The sequence below is a fragment of the Coturnix japonica genome, chromosome 7 (assembly GCF_001577835.2).
Source record: "Coturnix japonica isolate 7356 chromosome 7, Coturnix japonica 2.1, whole genome shotgun sequence".
Classification (NCBI taxonomy): Eukaryota; Metazoa; Chordata; class Aves; order Galliformes; family Phasianidae; genus Coturnix; species Coturnix japonica.
Window position 1 is genome coordinate 24,491,235 of NC_029522.1, and position 14,553 is coordinate 24,505,787.

The window sequence follows — 14,553 nt, forward strand, 5'->3', positions numbered from 1 at the left end:
CAGCTTCCTCCCCGGGGCCATCCCACAGGCGCACCCCTGCCCAGAGCACACAGCGCAGAGCTGGGAAGGACCTTGTTTAAGAAACTACACCACAGCAGAACAAACAGGTACAAACGGAGTGTCCAGGCCAGGCCCTGCAGCTCCCAGCACACACAGGTAGCCACAGCCAGCAGCGGAGTCCCAGCACCACGGGTGCCCACCCCTTGGTCAGTCCAATAGCAGAGCCCCCAGCCGCGCTCACGGCCCCTTCTTGCTGCTGGGGGGCTTCTCGGTGTGATGCTCCTTGCTCTCGCCCTCGTCCCCCGCCTGCTGCTGCAGCCACATGCTGGCGTACACACCACCCTTCTGCAGCAGCTCCTCGTGCCTGTGGGGAGAAAGGGGGTTGTGGGCTGCCCTGGAGGACCCCAGGGAGGGGCGGCACCAAAAGCCCCTGTACTCACCTCCCACGTTCAGCGATGCGCCCATCCTTGAGCACCAGGATCTGGTCTGCGCCCACAATGGTGGAGAGCCTGCATGCAAAAAGGGGTTTGCACAGCATGAGGAGTGTGCTGGGTGCAAGGAGGGTCCCTGCAGTTAGCAGCCAGCCCTTGGTGCTGCCCCAAGGATGCTGCATCAGAGAATGCTGCAGCGTGGCTGCGGGGTTTGCCCCTCTCTTGCCAACCCTTGCAGGAGGGTTGTGGTAGCTGGACCAGCCCTGTCCATCCCTACCTGTGTGCAACAACAATGCTGGTGCGCTGGGCGCACACCTTGGCCAGGGAGGCCTGGATGTTCCTCTCAGTCTCCGTGTCCAGCGCGGAGGTGGCCTGTGAGAGAAGAACATGGGCAAGGGGCAGCTGTGGGATGGGGCTGCTGCTGGGGGGGGGGCATGGAAGGGGTTAGTGCCATTACCTCGTCCAGCAGGATGATGCGGGGACCCTTCAGGATGGTGCGGGCGATGGCCACACGCTGCTTCTCCCCCCCACTCAGCTTCAGCCCCCGCTCCCCCACCTGGGTGCTGTACCCTGCAGGCATAAGGACAGCCACAAGATGTGCCAGTCCCCTCCAGGAAAGGGATAAGGACCGGGGCTGTGCTGCATGGGGCTGCCCCTGCCCAGAGGCTCATTCTGCCATGAAGAAGGCAAGGGCACACGGGGTTGCACGGGTGACCCCAGGCGGGATGTCACCTCGTGGGCCCCAGTGGGTTGCTATGGAGCCAGGAAGGGGCTGCAGGGTCTCACCATCAGGGAAGGAGAGGATGCGGTCGTGGATGTCGGCAGCCCGTGCTGCCTCCTGCACCTCCTCATCAGTGGCCTGCACTCGCCCATAGCGGATGTTGTTGGCGATGGTGTCGTTGAAGAGCACGGTATCCTGGGGCACCACCCCAATGTGGGCGCGCAGTGACGCCTGCTTCACCTGGAGGGGGGATAGCTCAGGGGGTGAGGCTTGGCCATCCCCCAGCCCCGCTGTGCCCCCCAGCCCCTGCAGTGCCCATACCTGGGAGATGTCCTGCCTGTCAATGCGGATGCAGCCACCCCGCACGTCGTAGAAGCGGAAGAGCAGGCGGATAATGGTGCTCTTCCCTGAGCCTGAAGGCCCAACCTGCACCGGAGGTAAAAGGATTTATTTGGAGATGCCACAGTGCCCCTGGCTGCTGGGCAAAGAAGGGCTGCCCTCAATGAAGGTTGCCACAGCCCATCCTTTCCAGCCCCTCTGCCCCCCATCCCATCCCATGGCTCTCACCAGGGCCAAGGTCTGCCCAGGCATCACAGAGAAGGAGATGTCCCGCAGGATTTCCTTCCTAGGGAGCAAGACGGGGATGATGGAGATGGAGAAGTGTTTGGGGCCACTTCCCCTGCCCCACATCCTGGTACCAGGTGCCATAGCTTGGCCCATCCCTTCCCACTGCCCCATACCCATCAACATAGCTGAAGTGGACGTTCTCAAACTCAATGTGCCCGTGCTCCAGGTGCAGCTCCCTGGCATTCACCGCATCCTTCACCTGATGGATGGAGATGTGGCCTCAGACCCAGGGCAGGGACATGGGGCCATGCCATGCAGTGGGCTCAGGAGGGGGACACCCACCTCCTGCTCCTCATGGAAGAGCTCAAACATGTTCTCCATGTCCACAAAGGAGTTCTGGATCATCCTGGAGGGGGACAAAGATCAGAGGGAAGGGTTTGGGGAGCACACCCTGCTCCGCGTGCACAGGGCACCCCACAGTCCCACGCTACCTGTAGTAGGTGCCGAACCAGTTGAGAGGCGTGTAGAGCTGGATGATGTAGGTGCCAAAAAGGACAAAATCCCCCACCTGGAAGGGCCAGAGGACAGGGCCCATCACATGCAGCACTGGGGCTGACCCCAGGCAGGGGCTGCCCAAGTGGCACGGCCTTACCTGCAGCTTCCCCTCAGTGACAAAGAAGGCACAGAGCAGGGACCCCGCCAGCAGCCCCAGCCCGATGACCAGGTTCTGGGTCTGGTTGAGGAGGCCCAGCGAGGCGCTGACCTTCCACTCGGAAACCTGGGAGAGAAGAGGTTCTCCGTGACACCTCCAGCCCCATCTACCCCACAGGTGCCTACCAGGCTCCTTCCCCCAGGATGGGCGCTGAGCTCCCGTACCTGGTACTTGAGAATGGCATCATTGAAGCGGTTCACCTCATAGCTCTCCGCGTTGTAGTACTTCACCTGTGGGACACAGAGCCAGGCTCAGCACCCACCCTGCTCCCCCACTGCCCAGCCCTACCCCTCCACCATTACTGTCTCAAAGTTGAGCAGCGAGTCCACAGCACGGGACTTGGCCTCGTTGTCCCGTGTGTTCATGTCCCGCCGGTACTTGGTCCTCCACTCGGTGATGAAGATGGTGAGAGCTGAGGAAAAGCAGCGTGTCAGTGGGTGCCTGCAGCCCTGCAGGGCCCGGCACCCCAAGGACCCCACTCACTCAGGTAGAGGCTCATGCACACAAAGATAATGAGTCCAAACCAGGCACTGAACACGGAGGTAAAGTACACGATGCCGATGATGATGTCCACGATGGTGGGGACGATGCTGAAGACGATGTAGCTGGAAAGAAGGAAGGATGGGGACGTGCCATTAGGTCAACCCAGCGGGGTGAGCACGGTGACCCTCTGCAGACGCGTCCTGACCTGAGCAGGCTGTTGATGCTGCTGGTGCCCCGGTCCACGCTGCGCAGCACCTCACCAGTGCGTCGGCCCAGGTGCCAGCGCAGGGACAGGCCGTGCAGGTGGGCAAAGAGCTGCACCTGCACCTGCCTGTTGGTGAACTGCTGCACCCACACCCACAGGAAGGTGCGCAGGTTGCTGATGAAGCCGGTGGAACCTGCGGGGTGTCACAGGATGGTCAGCAGGGATCGGGTCCTGCCTTGATATCCCCAGCCAAGGGATGTTGTGGAGATGCTTTGTGGTCCTTACCAGCGCCTCCGCCCTGCAGGAGCTTCAGCCCCACATAGATGCAGACAGTCCAGGCCAGGGTGTGCCAGGGAGCACCCTCGGTCAGCTCGTTCACTGAGGAGAGAATGGCACGGCTCAGGGCAGAGAGCACCACCGGGTGCCCCCATAAGGACCAGCCCAGCACCCAGCACTGCCCCAGTACCCTGCTGCTGCCAGGTCCCTGTGCCCCCCCACATCACCGGGGTCACTCCCTGACACATGGTGAAGCAGTGGGCTATGATCCTGCAGCACAGCATCCCCCGGGCAGCCCCAGGCCCCTCACCAATGTTCTTGTAGTAGATGGGGACAAAGACATTGATGGCTCTGTCCAGCCCCATGAGCGCCATGCAGAACAGCACCAGCGCCTGCAGCAGGCGGTTGCCCTTTGGCCACATGTACGGCACCAGCAGGCGCAGCTTCCTCCGGAAATCCTTCCAGGTAGAGCTGGTCCTGCCTGCATCCTGCAGCAGCGGCTGGGGGAGCACAGGACAAGCAATCAGCCCCAAGAGCCCAACTCCTGGAGCAGCTCATCCCAACCCCAGGCACACCCTTCCCAGCCAGCCCCGGGACTCACCTGGCTGTTCTCCACATCCCGCTCCTCCTCGTTGATCAGCAACATGTACGGCTTGTGGGGCAGCCCCGGCGCCTTCATGCCCAGGATGAAGAGTGTGAAGGTGCAGACATAGCGCAGCAGCCAGAGGCTGAACTGCACCTGGACAGAGAGAGGGGCTCAGCACCACCACCCACCCTAGCACAGCTCAGCTCTGATGGGTGGTGGTGCAACCTGCACACACCAGGCACCAGCACACGTGTGCCAGGAGGAGGTCAGCACCAAAATCCACCACCCCCGTAGCCCACTGCAGCCCACTAACCTTCTGGTGGGTGTCCTGCAGCGCCCACCACCACAGCGGGCTCCTCCAGCACACCAGGGTCAGGTTCTCAGCAGCGAAGGCCAGAGCCCAGAAGAGGAGGAGGACGGTGCCGTGGCCTCGTGTGCGGTCATTTGCCAGCACCCGCGTGTGCTCCAGCTGCAGGAGGGCGACGGCGCAGCCCCAGGCAGCAGCCCAGAGGCAGGTATACAGCACCATGTACCCATAGAGCCTCCCTGGGCCCCCCAGCTGCCAGAGCAGCCCACCGAGGGGCAGCAGAGCCAGCAGCAAGGACAGCAGGACCTGGGCACGGTAAAGATGCGAGCGAGGGATGTACTTGGGCTCCATGGCACGGCCAAAGCGGACGTAGCAGGCGTACTGCAGGGCACCCAGCAGCAGGCAGACACTCAACAGCACGGCCGGCACCAGCGTGAAGAAGAAACAGGGCTGGAAGCCCTGCTGCACCCAGGCCTGTGCCATGGAGCTGTTGGGCTCGCAGTATCCCTCCAGCAACGCCATCCTGGCCGGTCTGTGGCTAGAGAGAAGAAGATGGGGTCTCAGGGTGCTGCAAGGCTGCAACTGTAGGGCAGGATGGCACGGCCAGGCAGGGGGCAGTGGTGGGGGTGAACCCATGTGGGACACACTCTGTGTGCAGCAGAGCATGAGCAGCGGTTGGGGTCAGCTCTGTGGCCTGGCACTGCACTTGGTGGCTTGAAGGGGGAGAAAGGTTGGGGGGAGAGTCACCCCGTGCACTTGGACGTCGGGTCAGTGAGCGCTCAGCGCTGCCACCGTTGCAGGGATACAGAGGCACCGCTCCGGGCAGGGGGATGCTCCCGAGCGCTCTGCGGGTGGGGAACGCGGCGGGGAACGCAGGGGTGACACGTGGGGAACGGCAGAGCACTGCGTGGGGAAAAACAAGGGGCAACGCGTGGAGAAAACGCAGGATAAAGCACGGGACAACGCACGAGGAAATACACCGAGTAACGCCGGCAACGCGCAGGGACACGCCGGGCCGGCACCGGCGCCGTGGGAGCCGCGCAGGGGCCGCTTCCCGAGCGCATCGCGGCTCCGACCGCTCCGCCGTTCCCGTTCCCGTTCCCGTTCCCGTTCCCATGCCCGCCGTCCCGCCGCCCCCCGAGCCCCTGTCCCGCTCACCTGCCCCGCTCCGCTCCGCTCCCCGTGCCTCCCGCAGGCCGTAGCACCGCCCCGCTCCGCTCCCCGCCCCGCTCCCCGCCCCGCAGCACGGCCTTCCTTCCTTCCCCCCGTCCCCCGGCTCCACGGATCGCGTCCCACCCCGCCCCCGAAGCGCTCCCAGGTGGGGTGTCGCCGTGGGGGACCGGAGCCGGCGCTGCTTATCGCGACGAGCAGCCCGGTTGTGCGGCACGGCGATAGCCCGGCGCGCTGTTAGAGGTCGGGCAGGACGGAGCGCTGCCGGTATTTATAGCTCCCTCTGGCCGCCGGCCCGACGGGCGCTCAGCTGCTGCTCCTTCACCGCACGGATCCGAGTCCCTTCGAGGCCCCCTCGCTGCTGCGGCACGGCGGCTCTGCCCCCCCCCCCGCGTGGTCCCAGTAAATTGAGCCCTAAATCCGGCCGGTTTGGCTCCTCACCGCCTTACAATCACGCTCCGCGGGCACCGGGGTGCCCGGCACCATCGCTGCCCCCCCACGCCGCTGTGACACTCATAGGCAGACAGATGACACAGCCCATCTTTATTGGATGGCAAGACAGCTGTACAGTGAGGGCGCGGGGCTGCAGCACCACCCCCCCTGGGCGCCCCGGGCCCACCGACCCAGGAAGGAGATGTAGAATTGCGGCTCGCCATGCACAGGGGACACCGACGACACAAGCACAACATGCAGCGAGGACTCCTGCCCTGCCTGTCCTTCCCATTAGCCCAGCAAAAGGGCTCTCCTTCCCTCCAGAGCACAGCCTCTGAAACCCCCTCACTGTGTATTGCAGGCTCCAAGCACTGCCCACTGTGCCTAGAGGGAGCCCAGGCAGCACAAAGGACATCACCATCGCTTACGGTTCCCATGGAGGCAGGGAAATAAAGGGTGTTAGAACGGCTGCAGTTACAACCAGCAGGGCAGCCCACGGATGTGAGGTGCAGAGCCAGCCCTGCTTGCCATCCCCTCCCTCCTGTCCCTGCTGCTGCACCAGGCACAAAGGGCACGGGGCAATAGCCTGGCAGGGAGAGAAAGGTCACCTGTGCTCCAGGAAGGGGAAGGGCAGGGCATAGAAAAAGCAAGGAGTCTCTCCTGCAGGCAACAAGAGCCAGGGAGGTGGAATAAAGCCGGGCAAGGGCAGCTGAGATGTAGGTCCTCGCAAGCAGCCACTGCAAGAGATGAGGGAAAACAGCACGATCCGAGCGAAGGGCTGGCCAAGGCCGTGCTGTAAAGCCAAGATCCTGATTCACACCCTTCCATCACATCAAGGTTGGGCTGTGGTTTGCCTCTCACTTCAGGGTTCAAGGTACCCCTTCTTCCCTGCCCCCTCCATGACATGACATGAGGCAGCTGCTCAGCTTATGGTCTCCACAGCAATCCTCGCAAAAAGATTTCAGGAAGGAAGGAAAGGAGCCAGGAGCCCCTGGGTGAGAGGCAGGACACACTGAAGCCATTGTTAGGGCAGGAGGAAAGGGCTGATATCACAGAACAGGCCTGACGCATCACAGACCGGGCATAGGAAAAAGGCCTTTATGATGCCTGGGGGAAGGGAATCAGCGCACAGAGCACAAGACCTTCACTGTGGGCTGCGAGCAGGCTACGTGCACTCCCAGGGGACATCAGGCTGCACCAGCTCTTTGGCACTGCGAGAGGGCCTGGGAGCAGCCCATCAACCGAGCACCATGCAGGTCAGGAAGTGCTATTCTAGCCCAGGACAGAGGGCTGGCACAGGGGGCTGCCAGTGGGGAGGGACAGAGACCCAGGACTGCCACTCCACGGACCCCTCTCCTGTATGCCTGGGACAGGGCAGGTGTCACGAGAGCTGGGGATGGAGCTGCAGCAGAGCTATTCCCAACCCTACACACACAGCAGCAGCTGAGGATCATCCTGCTGCAGGGTGTCAGGGCAGCACACATGTGCACAGAGAGGGGTGGGCCCCACCGCTGTCCCGTTCCAGACTGAGGTGTGCAACATTGATCCTCTCCACGAGGTGGAACATGGCGCAGGGCACTTCCCCAGGGCTGCAGGTGTGGTTCCAGCACTGCTACAGACTGAGCAAGGCAGCTCCGACAGCTCCCACTGCTGCCAGCCATCCCTGCTTTCATTTCGAAGGCAGGTCCCAGCTCCGGGCGGACATCTGGAGCTGCTGCCTTGTCACATCCCTTCAAACAGCAGCTGCCATTGCCACCTCCAAGCCCATCCACAGCTCTGTCAGCGGCTCTGCAGTGATCCTCCGACACGGACGACACAGATGTGAACACAGACACATGTATGTACTCACACACGCATTCACCCCACAAGAGTCAGAGTGACGTTGGCTTGACACACGGCTGGACACAAGGCGCCACCGCAAAGCTGCTGGCCTGGCAGTTTTGTCTCATCAGCAATCGATGGCAACAAAATGGAGCCCATGACCATCCTATCCCCTCGGGATAGGAGAGGAATTGGGCTGACACCACATCCTGCTGCCCAGGTGGCTTCCAGTCTGCAACCCCCACGAGATCCCCGGTCTGCAAGGCTATACCTGCAAGACAGAGACAGGACTTCAGCATTTAAGGGCTGCTGGCAGCTGGTCTGCAGCCTGACATCCAGAGCACCTGCTGCCCCTGTCTGCCACAGCCTCCTCCCTTACCTTGTGGATCTGCGGTGGAAGCTCATCCTCTGAGCTCTCCTCTGGCACAGGCTCTGGGTGTCTCGCTGACTGCCCATCCTCAGCCCAGCCTCCCAGTGGGAGGCGGGAGAAGTGTGATGGGGCTCTGTGCACTGTGCCTGGGTCTGTAGGAAAGGCAAGGAGGATCAGCTACCTGGGGGGCTGTCAGTCTTCAGAGACAAGCATGTTGCTTGTGCCAGTATTACAGGACAAGGGTTACGGGACTGTGACCAGAAGGTTCAGACCTCTGCTCCGGCTCCCATACCTGTGATGCCGCCATACCGTCGCTGGAAGCCCGTCTGCAACGTGGCTGTCTCCTCAGCAGGCTGCCGAGATGAGAAGGGGTAACTGGCAGAGCGAGGGAGGGGGACGGGGGCACCTCGCTGAGCATCCAGCTCCTCATGGGTGCTCTCACCACTCTCGTCACTCTCTCGCCGGTGCCAGGTGTGCCGCTCGGGCTCCATCTGGGCATGCTGCTTGTGCAACTGCACAGCCAAGATACAGGTGGGTCAGCTACAGATGCCCCAATGCACCCTCTCCCCAGCAAGGCTCTTCCAGCCAATCCAAGCCACCCAAAGCAGGGCACTCCAGTCCTGCCTGCCCTGGGCCCACATCCCCTCTGGTTAGCTCAACTCACCTCATGCATGTAGAGTGCGTGGAGACTCATCTCAGTGGAGGCATACTCTGACAGGATCATGCTCTGCAGCTGACCCTCCCAGGCACTGCTCCCCGAGCTCACAGTCCTCGCATCAGCACTGCCATGGGAAACAAGAGTGATGTTTATGTGGCTGCAGATACCACCAAGCCTCTCTCTGCTCTAGGGTCAGGCAGTGAAGGCCACCGCATGCTCTTACCCAGAGGCTGTCATGGCACTGGAACCACGAGGCTGGGTTCCCTCTCCATCCCTTCCTGTTGTCTGAAAGCCACCAGAGGGCTGCTGGGCAGACTGGAGTGGGGAGAAGGAACGCAGGGCTGAAGCCACTTCGGAGAGATGACGAGAGGCCTGTCCATCACGGCCCATGTGGAATCCCAGCACTGAGGAGCCTGCTATCACATTGGCAATCAGGCTGTGAGGCTGCAGAGACAAAAGAGAAAGAGAATCACTGCCTGCACAGACTTGGAGACAAAACCCCCACCACTGAGACAAAACTGAAGGATCCCAGCTCTCTTTAGTCCCTTTCCCACTTCACAGGGCACAGGAAACCCAGCTGCCCTTCCTTAAAGAGCCAGAATTAGTCCCAGTGAGTGCTGATCCATCATATTGCACCCCTGGACACAGCCCAGATAAGGACAAAGTCTGTCCCGAAGGCCTGATTATCACACTTTGCCAGCACTCCAGGACCTTCCCACATTCCCCACCATCTTGGGCACCTCTGACTCGGACTGCAGGGACTGGATGGAGCTGAAGAGGGCGTTTTCGGGGAGCACAGCCTGCTGGGCCAGTGCCACACTGCTGTCCCGGTGCACCCGTTCCTTCAGGAAGCCGATGAAAGCTGTGCTCTCACGGGGTGGCTGCCACTTGGGGTTGGTGATGGCAAAGTGCATGAGGGACAGCTCCGTCTTGCCATCCTCAGCCTGCTGGTAAATGGAGGCCTCCGTCTTCCCCGCTGACATCCACTGTGAAGCACAAAGAGAGAGACTGAAGACTGGGATCTGCTTTACACCCGTGCTAAGCCCAGGAATCCTGAACGCCAGCTAGACTGGACAAAGCACACAACCTGCATGATGGACCATAGCTCCAAGCAGTTGACACACACTACACCAAAAGCCCCATAGCCAGCTCAGCCTTTGCAGCCTACCTTCCTTCTCCATCCCTAAATATGCATTGCTGGAAGGGAACTAGAGAGGTGAAGGCCAGTCACAGAGGTGAAAGCTTTGTTTTGTGCTGTCCAACCCAAAGCAGGAGCAACTATAGCCAACAAATGGCTGTTTTTGCAAGTTGTCTGCCACAGTGCATCCATCCCCTACTGGTTTCATGGCCCTGTCACTAGAAACTCTTTCCTGATTAGTAACATAAATTTCCAGGCACAAGAAACAGACTCATTTTCTTTCTCTCCAGAGCAGACTTTGTAAAAGGGAATATGTACCTCATCCCCAACCAGTAGGCTGCCTCTCTCCTGGATTAAAGCAGCCCAGCTTTTACAATCAGTTATTATAAGTCAGACTTCCTAGATATCCAAACACCCCCATTCATGCCTCCTGAGAGAGTCCTGGTATGAAAACAACCCCCTCAGGACCTACCGCAGGGTGGCCATGCTGGCGCACATCCATCTGGGCAAAGGAGCAGGTGTCACCCACCCCCACCACCTCCACCGTGAAGTTGCGGAAAAAGTCAACGATGTCCAAGGATTTGGGCCGCAGGCAGATGATGAGGATCAGGGGGGTAATGATGGGACTCAGAAGCTCCTCCAGGATGAAGACCTGAGGATAAAGATGAGTTCAGCATATGGGTGAGGATGTCATGAAACTTGCCAGCCCCAAAGCCAACCCCCAGCTCCAGGCTGCCTTCTGCAGCACGGTGACTGGGAAAACCACCTTGTTCCTCTGCCTATGCAGAGATGGGAGAGGGTGTCCATCCCACCCCCCTGCAAGCCAGGCTCACCGCTTTATACTGGAAGAGCTGGGCAAACTCGTCCCTCGTCTCATAGCGGTGGGCATTGCCCTGCCAGTGGTCAGGCATGTAGTGGATGTGTGCCAGGATGACTCGCAGCAGCTGCTCAGGGCAAAACACCAGGTGCTGGTCGGGGATGAAAGACCTGAGGGGTAAGATAGGGAAACGTCATAGTATTCCTAGAAGATTTCAACCAGGGATGACGGGAGACTGACACATATTACAGCTTCACCTGTGGCCTTCACTCCAACCCAAACCCTCCTGCCAGCCCAGCACAGGGATGTTGTTGTATGGCTCCAGCAACTTCCATCATATCAACACTGAAGCCGTCATCATAGCCACTGTGCCCAAGTTCAGCACTGGCCCCCTCTCCTGCCTGCCCTGCCCTGACTCGCCCCAGCCGTGCCCTTCACTCACACAGATTCACGTCCACTTGTAACCTAAGAATGCACTCAAATGAAGAATATCAACCTCACTGCTCCCCTACCATACTGCAAGCAGCATCCAGCCCTGTCCAGCATGGATCCTCCTTACCTGCACACTGTGATGCCCACCCCAAGAAGGGTGACTGTGGTCAGGACGTGTTCAACCGCCAGCACGTCCTCATCATAGATGGTGAGAGCGATGAGCACTGCCAGGATGGAGCCAGCAAAGAAGGCCACGTTCTTGGCCACAATAGTGAGGAGTGGGGAGATGAAGCAGTTCATATACTTGGAAGCTGGCTTGTAACCTTTGCTGAGACGTGACTGCAGTTCATGGTCTAGCTCGTTGAAGTGACGGAGGTAACAGCGGCCATACAGAGACCAGCAGCGGGCACCCAGGCTGCCCGGTTCCCTCTTCAGGATCTCTGTGTAGCTGAAGAAGGCGTAGAGGATTTGCCAGATGAGGATGAGAGGACAGAGGAGGAAGTTGGCGATGCCAATCCAAAGGATGCGAGTGCTGAGCTTCTCAGCCAGCTCCAGACGGTTCCCAGCCCGCTTGTATTCAGCCTTCAGGCTCCACTCATTCTCAAAGAGTGAGCCAGGCCCCCAGAAGAAGATGAGCTCAAAGTTATACTTAAGCCCTCGCGTGTAGAAGACAGTGTCTCCCAGCAGGGGCAGGCGGAAGCGGATGGGCAGCAGTGACTTGTTCACCATGGCCACCATGTAGTTCTTGAAGCGGAGGATGCGGTGGTAGATATCCAGCTCTGTCAGCTCCTTCTTGTGGATACAGATCTGGTGCTCTTTCTGGATCTGCACGATGCGGGCCTGTACCTCCTGCCAGGTGTAGTAGGGCAGGTTGGACTGGAAGGGAAAGCAGTGAGGTTAGGGGCAGGCTCCAGGGATGGAGGCTGGGCTGAGCCCGTTCCAACAGCAGGACCAATACACACCTCGGGGTGTGTACGAGCCACAAGCAACACCACAGCAACAGGCATCTCTTCCTGCACTGCTTCAGCCTGAGTCATCCCAGCAAGCCTCAAACCATGCCCTAGTGCCCTTTACCCCTCGAATAGCATAGGTGGCTGTTTCCCAGCCACTCACACGCCAGTGCATTAGACACAAATGCAGGTGCAGCCTGGCATGGGTCCTCCCTCCCAGAGCTCACAGTCCTGCTCTTTGGAGTCAGCAGGGAGGCAGGAATAGGGGATGGGAACATAACCAAAGCCCCAAAGGCAGCCTGTGGGAAAGCTGGGGATAAACCAAACCTCTTGGCTCATCCCATCTCTCTCAAGACACAGCCTCTAGTCCAAATACACACAAACACCCTTTGGTGCTGTCCATCAGAGCAAGGACTCAGGACTAGGATGCATGCACAAGCCTCAGAGCCCAGCTTTGCCACACTCATCAACGGTGTGATCTTCAACAACTATACAGCTCCACGCCTCATCTTTCCAATCTGTAAACAAGGAAGTCGATACTGTCTGCTTCCCAGGGAAGTCCAAGAATACCCTCACTTATGCCTTCTATGTTGAAAATTGTCACAAAAAAGGCCACCACAGAAGACTAAACATATGGAGCAGCAGATGGCAGATGCGTGTGCCAGCACAGAGAGAGGCAGGCTGGGCAGGGTGGGTAACAAGCAGCAAGTTGGCTGCTGGAGAAGGAGCTGAAAGGAAAACCATGCAGGGAAAAGCTGAAGCAGAGGACTGAGCATTCAGTGCAAGTCTCTTGGAGAAGCTGGCTCCAGAGGAATGAAGGTGAGCTGCTTCTCACTGCACAGCAAATGCCTCCCATATCCTGTACCACATGTAGCCCTTGTCCCACCTACTTACCATGGGGATCCTGAGGGCGTTGATGTAGAAAGAGTGAATCTCCCAATAGCAGCAAATGTTGTAGATAAATTTGACAAGCCTGTGGATCCAGAAAACTCCAGCGATCACCAGGATGCAGATGAGGAAGCTGTTCGCCTGGATTCTGCAAGAAAGAAGGTGGCAGAAGTAGTGGGAGATGATCCCTGGGCAAGAGTTACCAGCCCCTGAGAGAGCACCAGCAGTGCCTTGGCTGCCCCTACCTCGCACTGCAGACATTTGGAGGCAGGAAAGCATCTGGTAGAGTCACTTTAATAGGCTCGCTGGGATGCTGGCTGTGATTTACCGCTTTGTTGGCAAAAAGAATATCGTAATCAACGCAGCTAATGAGAAAGGTGGTAAAGGCCACCACGAAGATGAACTGCCTGCGAAGAAAGAGAGAAATAATGAGGGGAGCAGCCTTCTGCCTCCTGCTAATGGGAAGCAGGCATGAGCACAGGGGCACACGGGGGTTGAAGATGCAGCCAGGCAGCAGGAAGATCAAGGGCACCAGTTACACAGGATGAACCACAGGACTGGGTTGACAGGAGGATCGTAACAGGAACCCTCTCAACTGCAGGAGCTTGGCAGCCTCCCATAGCTGCTCCCCGGCCACTGTTGCAGCCCCAACACGAGGGCAGCCCTCACTCACATGAGCTCGAAGATCTCCCCGATGAGCATGCAGGTGAAGCCATTCTTCTGATGCAAGTTATACACGTGAAGGCGACAGTCAAGGAGAACAGCGTGACCTCACTGCAGCCTTTCAATACCTGAAGGGAACTTACTCCCAGGAGGGGAGTAAACTCTTGGATAGGGCTGATAATAGCAGGACTAGGGGAAACGGTTTTAAGTTAAAAGAGGGAAGATTTAGGTTGGATGTTAGGGGGAAGTTCTTCACTAGGAGAGAGGTTAGGAACTGGAACAGGCTGCCCAGGGAGGTTGTGGATGCCCCGTCCTTGGAGGTGTTCAAGACCAGGTTGGACGGGGCCATGGGCAACCTGATCTAGTAAAGGTGTATGTTTGGTGGCCCTGCCAGGCAGGGGGGTTGGAACTACATGATCCTTGAGGTCCCTTCCAACCCGGGTCATTCTGTGATTGTGTAACAGTTGTGGGACTGCTTCACTCTGACACAGCACAGCACGGCCGCCGTCCCATTGCCCCCTCAGTGCCAGCCCCCCGTGTCCCCCATCCCCACACAGGTGTCAGGATATCCGAGAGAAGAACAGGTCCAGGTTCTCGATGTGGTGCCACGGAGCTGCGGGGAGGAGAGGCAGCGTCACCACCATAGCCCCACACACAGCCCATATCCCACAGCCCGGGCCGCAGCCCGTCCCGCCGCCCCGTCCCGCTCCCCGTGCTCACACTTCGCTCCCTCCGGGACGTGCACGAGCAGGTCTCCGCCGCCGGGCGGTGACTCTGTGGACGAGCTCTCCAGCCGCTGGTACTGCGTCTCCAGCTGGGCCATGGCCGGGACCCGCCGCCACAGCCGGACCGAGCCCCGGGCCCGGCCCCGCCCCCACAGCGCGACTGGCAGCCGCGCCGCCCAATGGAGATCGAGGGGCGGGTCC

General features: G+C 59.6%; 2 protein-coding genes across 2 annotated transcripts; both read right to left on the reverse strand.

Annotated features, from left to right (window-relative positions):
• Positions 1–55: 55 nt before the first annotated feature.
• On the reverse strand, positions 56–5,499 carry ABCB6 (ATP binding cassette subfamily B member 6 (Langereis blood group)). The gene is made up of 20 exons (XM_015869051.1): positions 5,447–5,499; positions 4,295–4,826; positions 3,997–4,134; positions 3,706–3,895; positions 3,405–3,497; positions 3,120–3,312; positions 2,915–3,036; positions 2,734–2,843; positions 2,596–2,661; positions 2,372–2,497; positions 2,211–2,287; positions 2,062–2,125; positions 1,893–1,978; positions 1,720–1,777; positions 1,474–1,578; positions 1,218–1,392; positions 889–1,001; positions 709–803; positions 441–509; positions 56–364 (listed from the first exon to the last, which is right to left on the reverse strand). The coding sequence occupies exons 2-20, from the start codon at positions 4,808–4,810 to the stop codon at positions 238–240; spliced, it is 2,523 nt and encodes an 840-aa protein (XP_015724537.1). The 5' UTR covers positions 4,811–4,826; positions 5,447–5,499; the 3' UTR covers positions 56–237.
• Positions 5,500–5,984: 485 nt separating this feature from the next.
• ATG9A (autophagy related 9A) lies at positions 5,985–14,517 on the reverse strand. The gene is made up of 14 exons (XM_015868966.2): positions 14,348–14,517; positions 14,197–14,240; positions 13,638–13,702; positions 13,210–13,371; positions 12,971–13,112; positions 11,254–12,002; positions 10,711–10,864; positions 10,350–10,529; positions 9,480–9,725; positions 8,963–9,183; positions 8,746–8,863; positions 8,374–8,593; positions 8,091–8,233; positions 5,985–7,982 (listed from the first exon to the last, which is right to left on the reverse strand). The coding sequence occupies exons 1-14, from the start codon at positions 14,448–14,450 to the stop codon at positions 7,977–7,979; spliced, it is 2,553 nt and encodes an 850-aa protein (XP_015724452.1). The 5' UTR covers positions 14,451–14,517; the 3' UTR covers positions 5,985–7,976.
• Positions 14,518–14,553: the final 36 nt, after the last annotated feature.

What these genes read in the sequence shown, in the direction of transcription:
- ABCB6 (XM_015869051.1), bottom strand. Translation starts at nt 4,810, where the DNA reads ATGGCGTTGCTGGAGGGATACTGCGAGCCCAACAGCTCCATGGCACAG. An exon ending in AGCATTGTTGTTGCACACAG is followed by an intron (nt 510 to 708) that starts GTAGGGATGGAC and finishes TTTTGCATGCAG; the next exon opens with GCTCTCCACCATTGTGGGCG. An exon ending in CGCATCGCTGAACGTGGGAG is followed by an intron (nt 365 to 440) that starts GTGAGTACAGGG and finishes TTCTCCCCACAG; the next exon opens with GCACGAGGAGCTGCTGCAGA.
- ATG9A (XM_015868966.2), bottom strand. Translation starts at nt 14,450, where the DNA reads ATGGCCCAGCTGGAGACGCAGTACCAGCGGCTGGAGAGCTCGTCCACA. An exon ending in CGTCCCGGAGGGAGCGAAGT is followed by an intron (nt 14,241 to 14,347) that starts GTGAGCACGGGG and finishes TCCTCCCCGCAG; the next exon opens with CTCCGTGGCACCACATCGAG. An exon ending in ACGCCCTCAGGATCCCCATG is followed by an intron (nt 12,003 to 12,970) that starts GTAAGTAGGTGG and finishes TTTCCCTTCCAG; the next exon opens with TCCAACCTGCCCTACTACAC.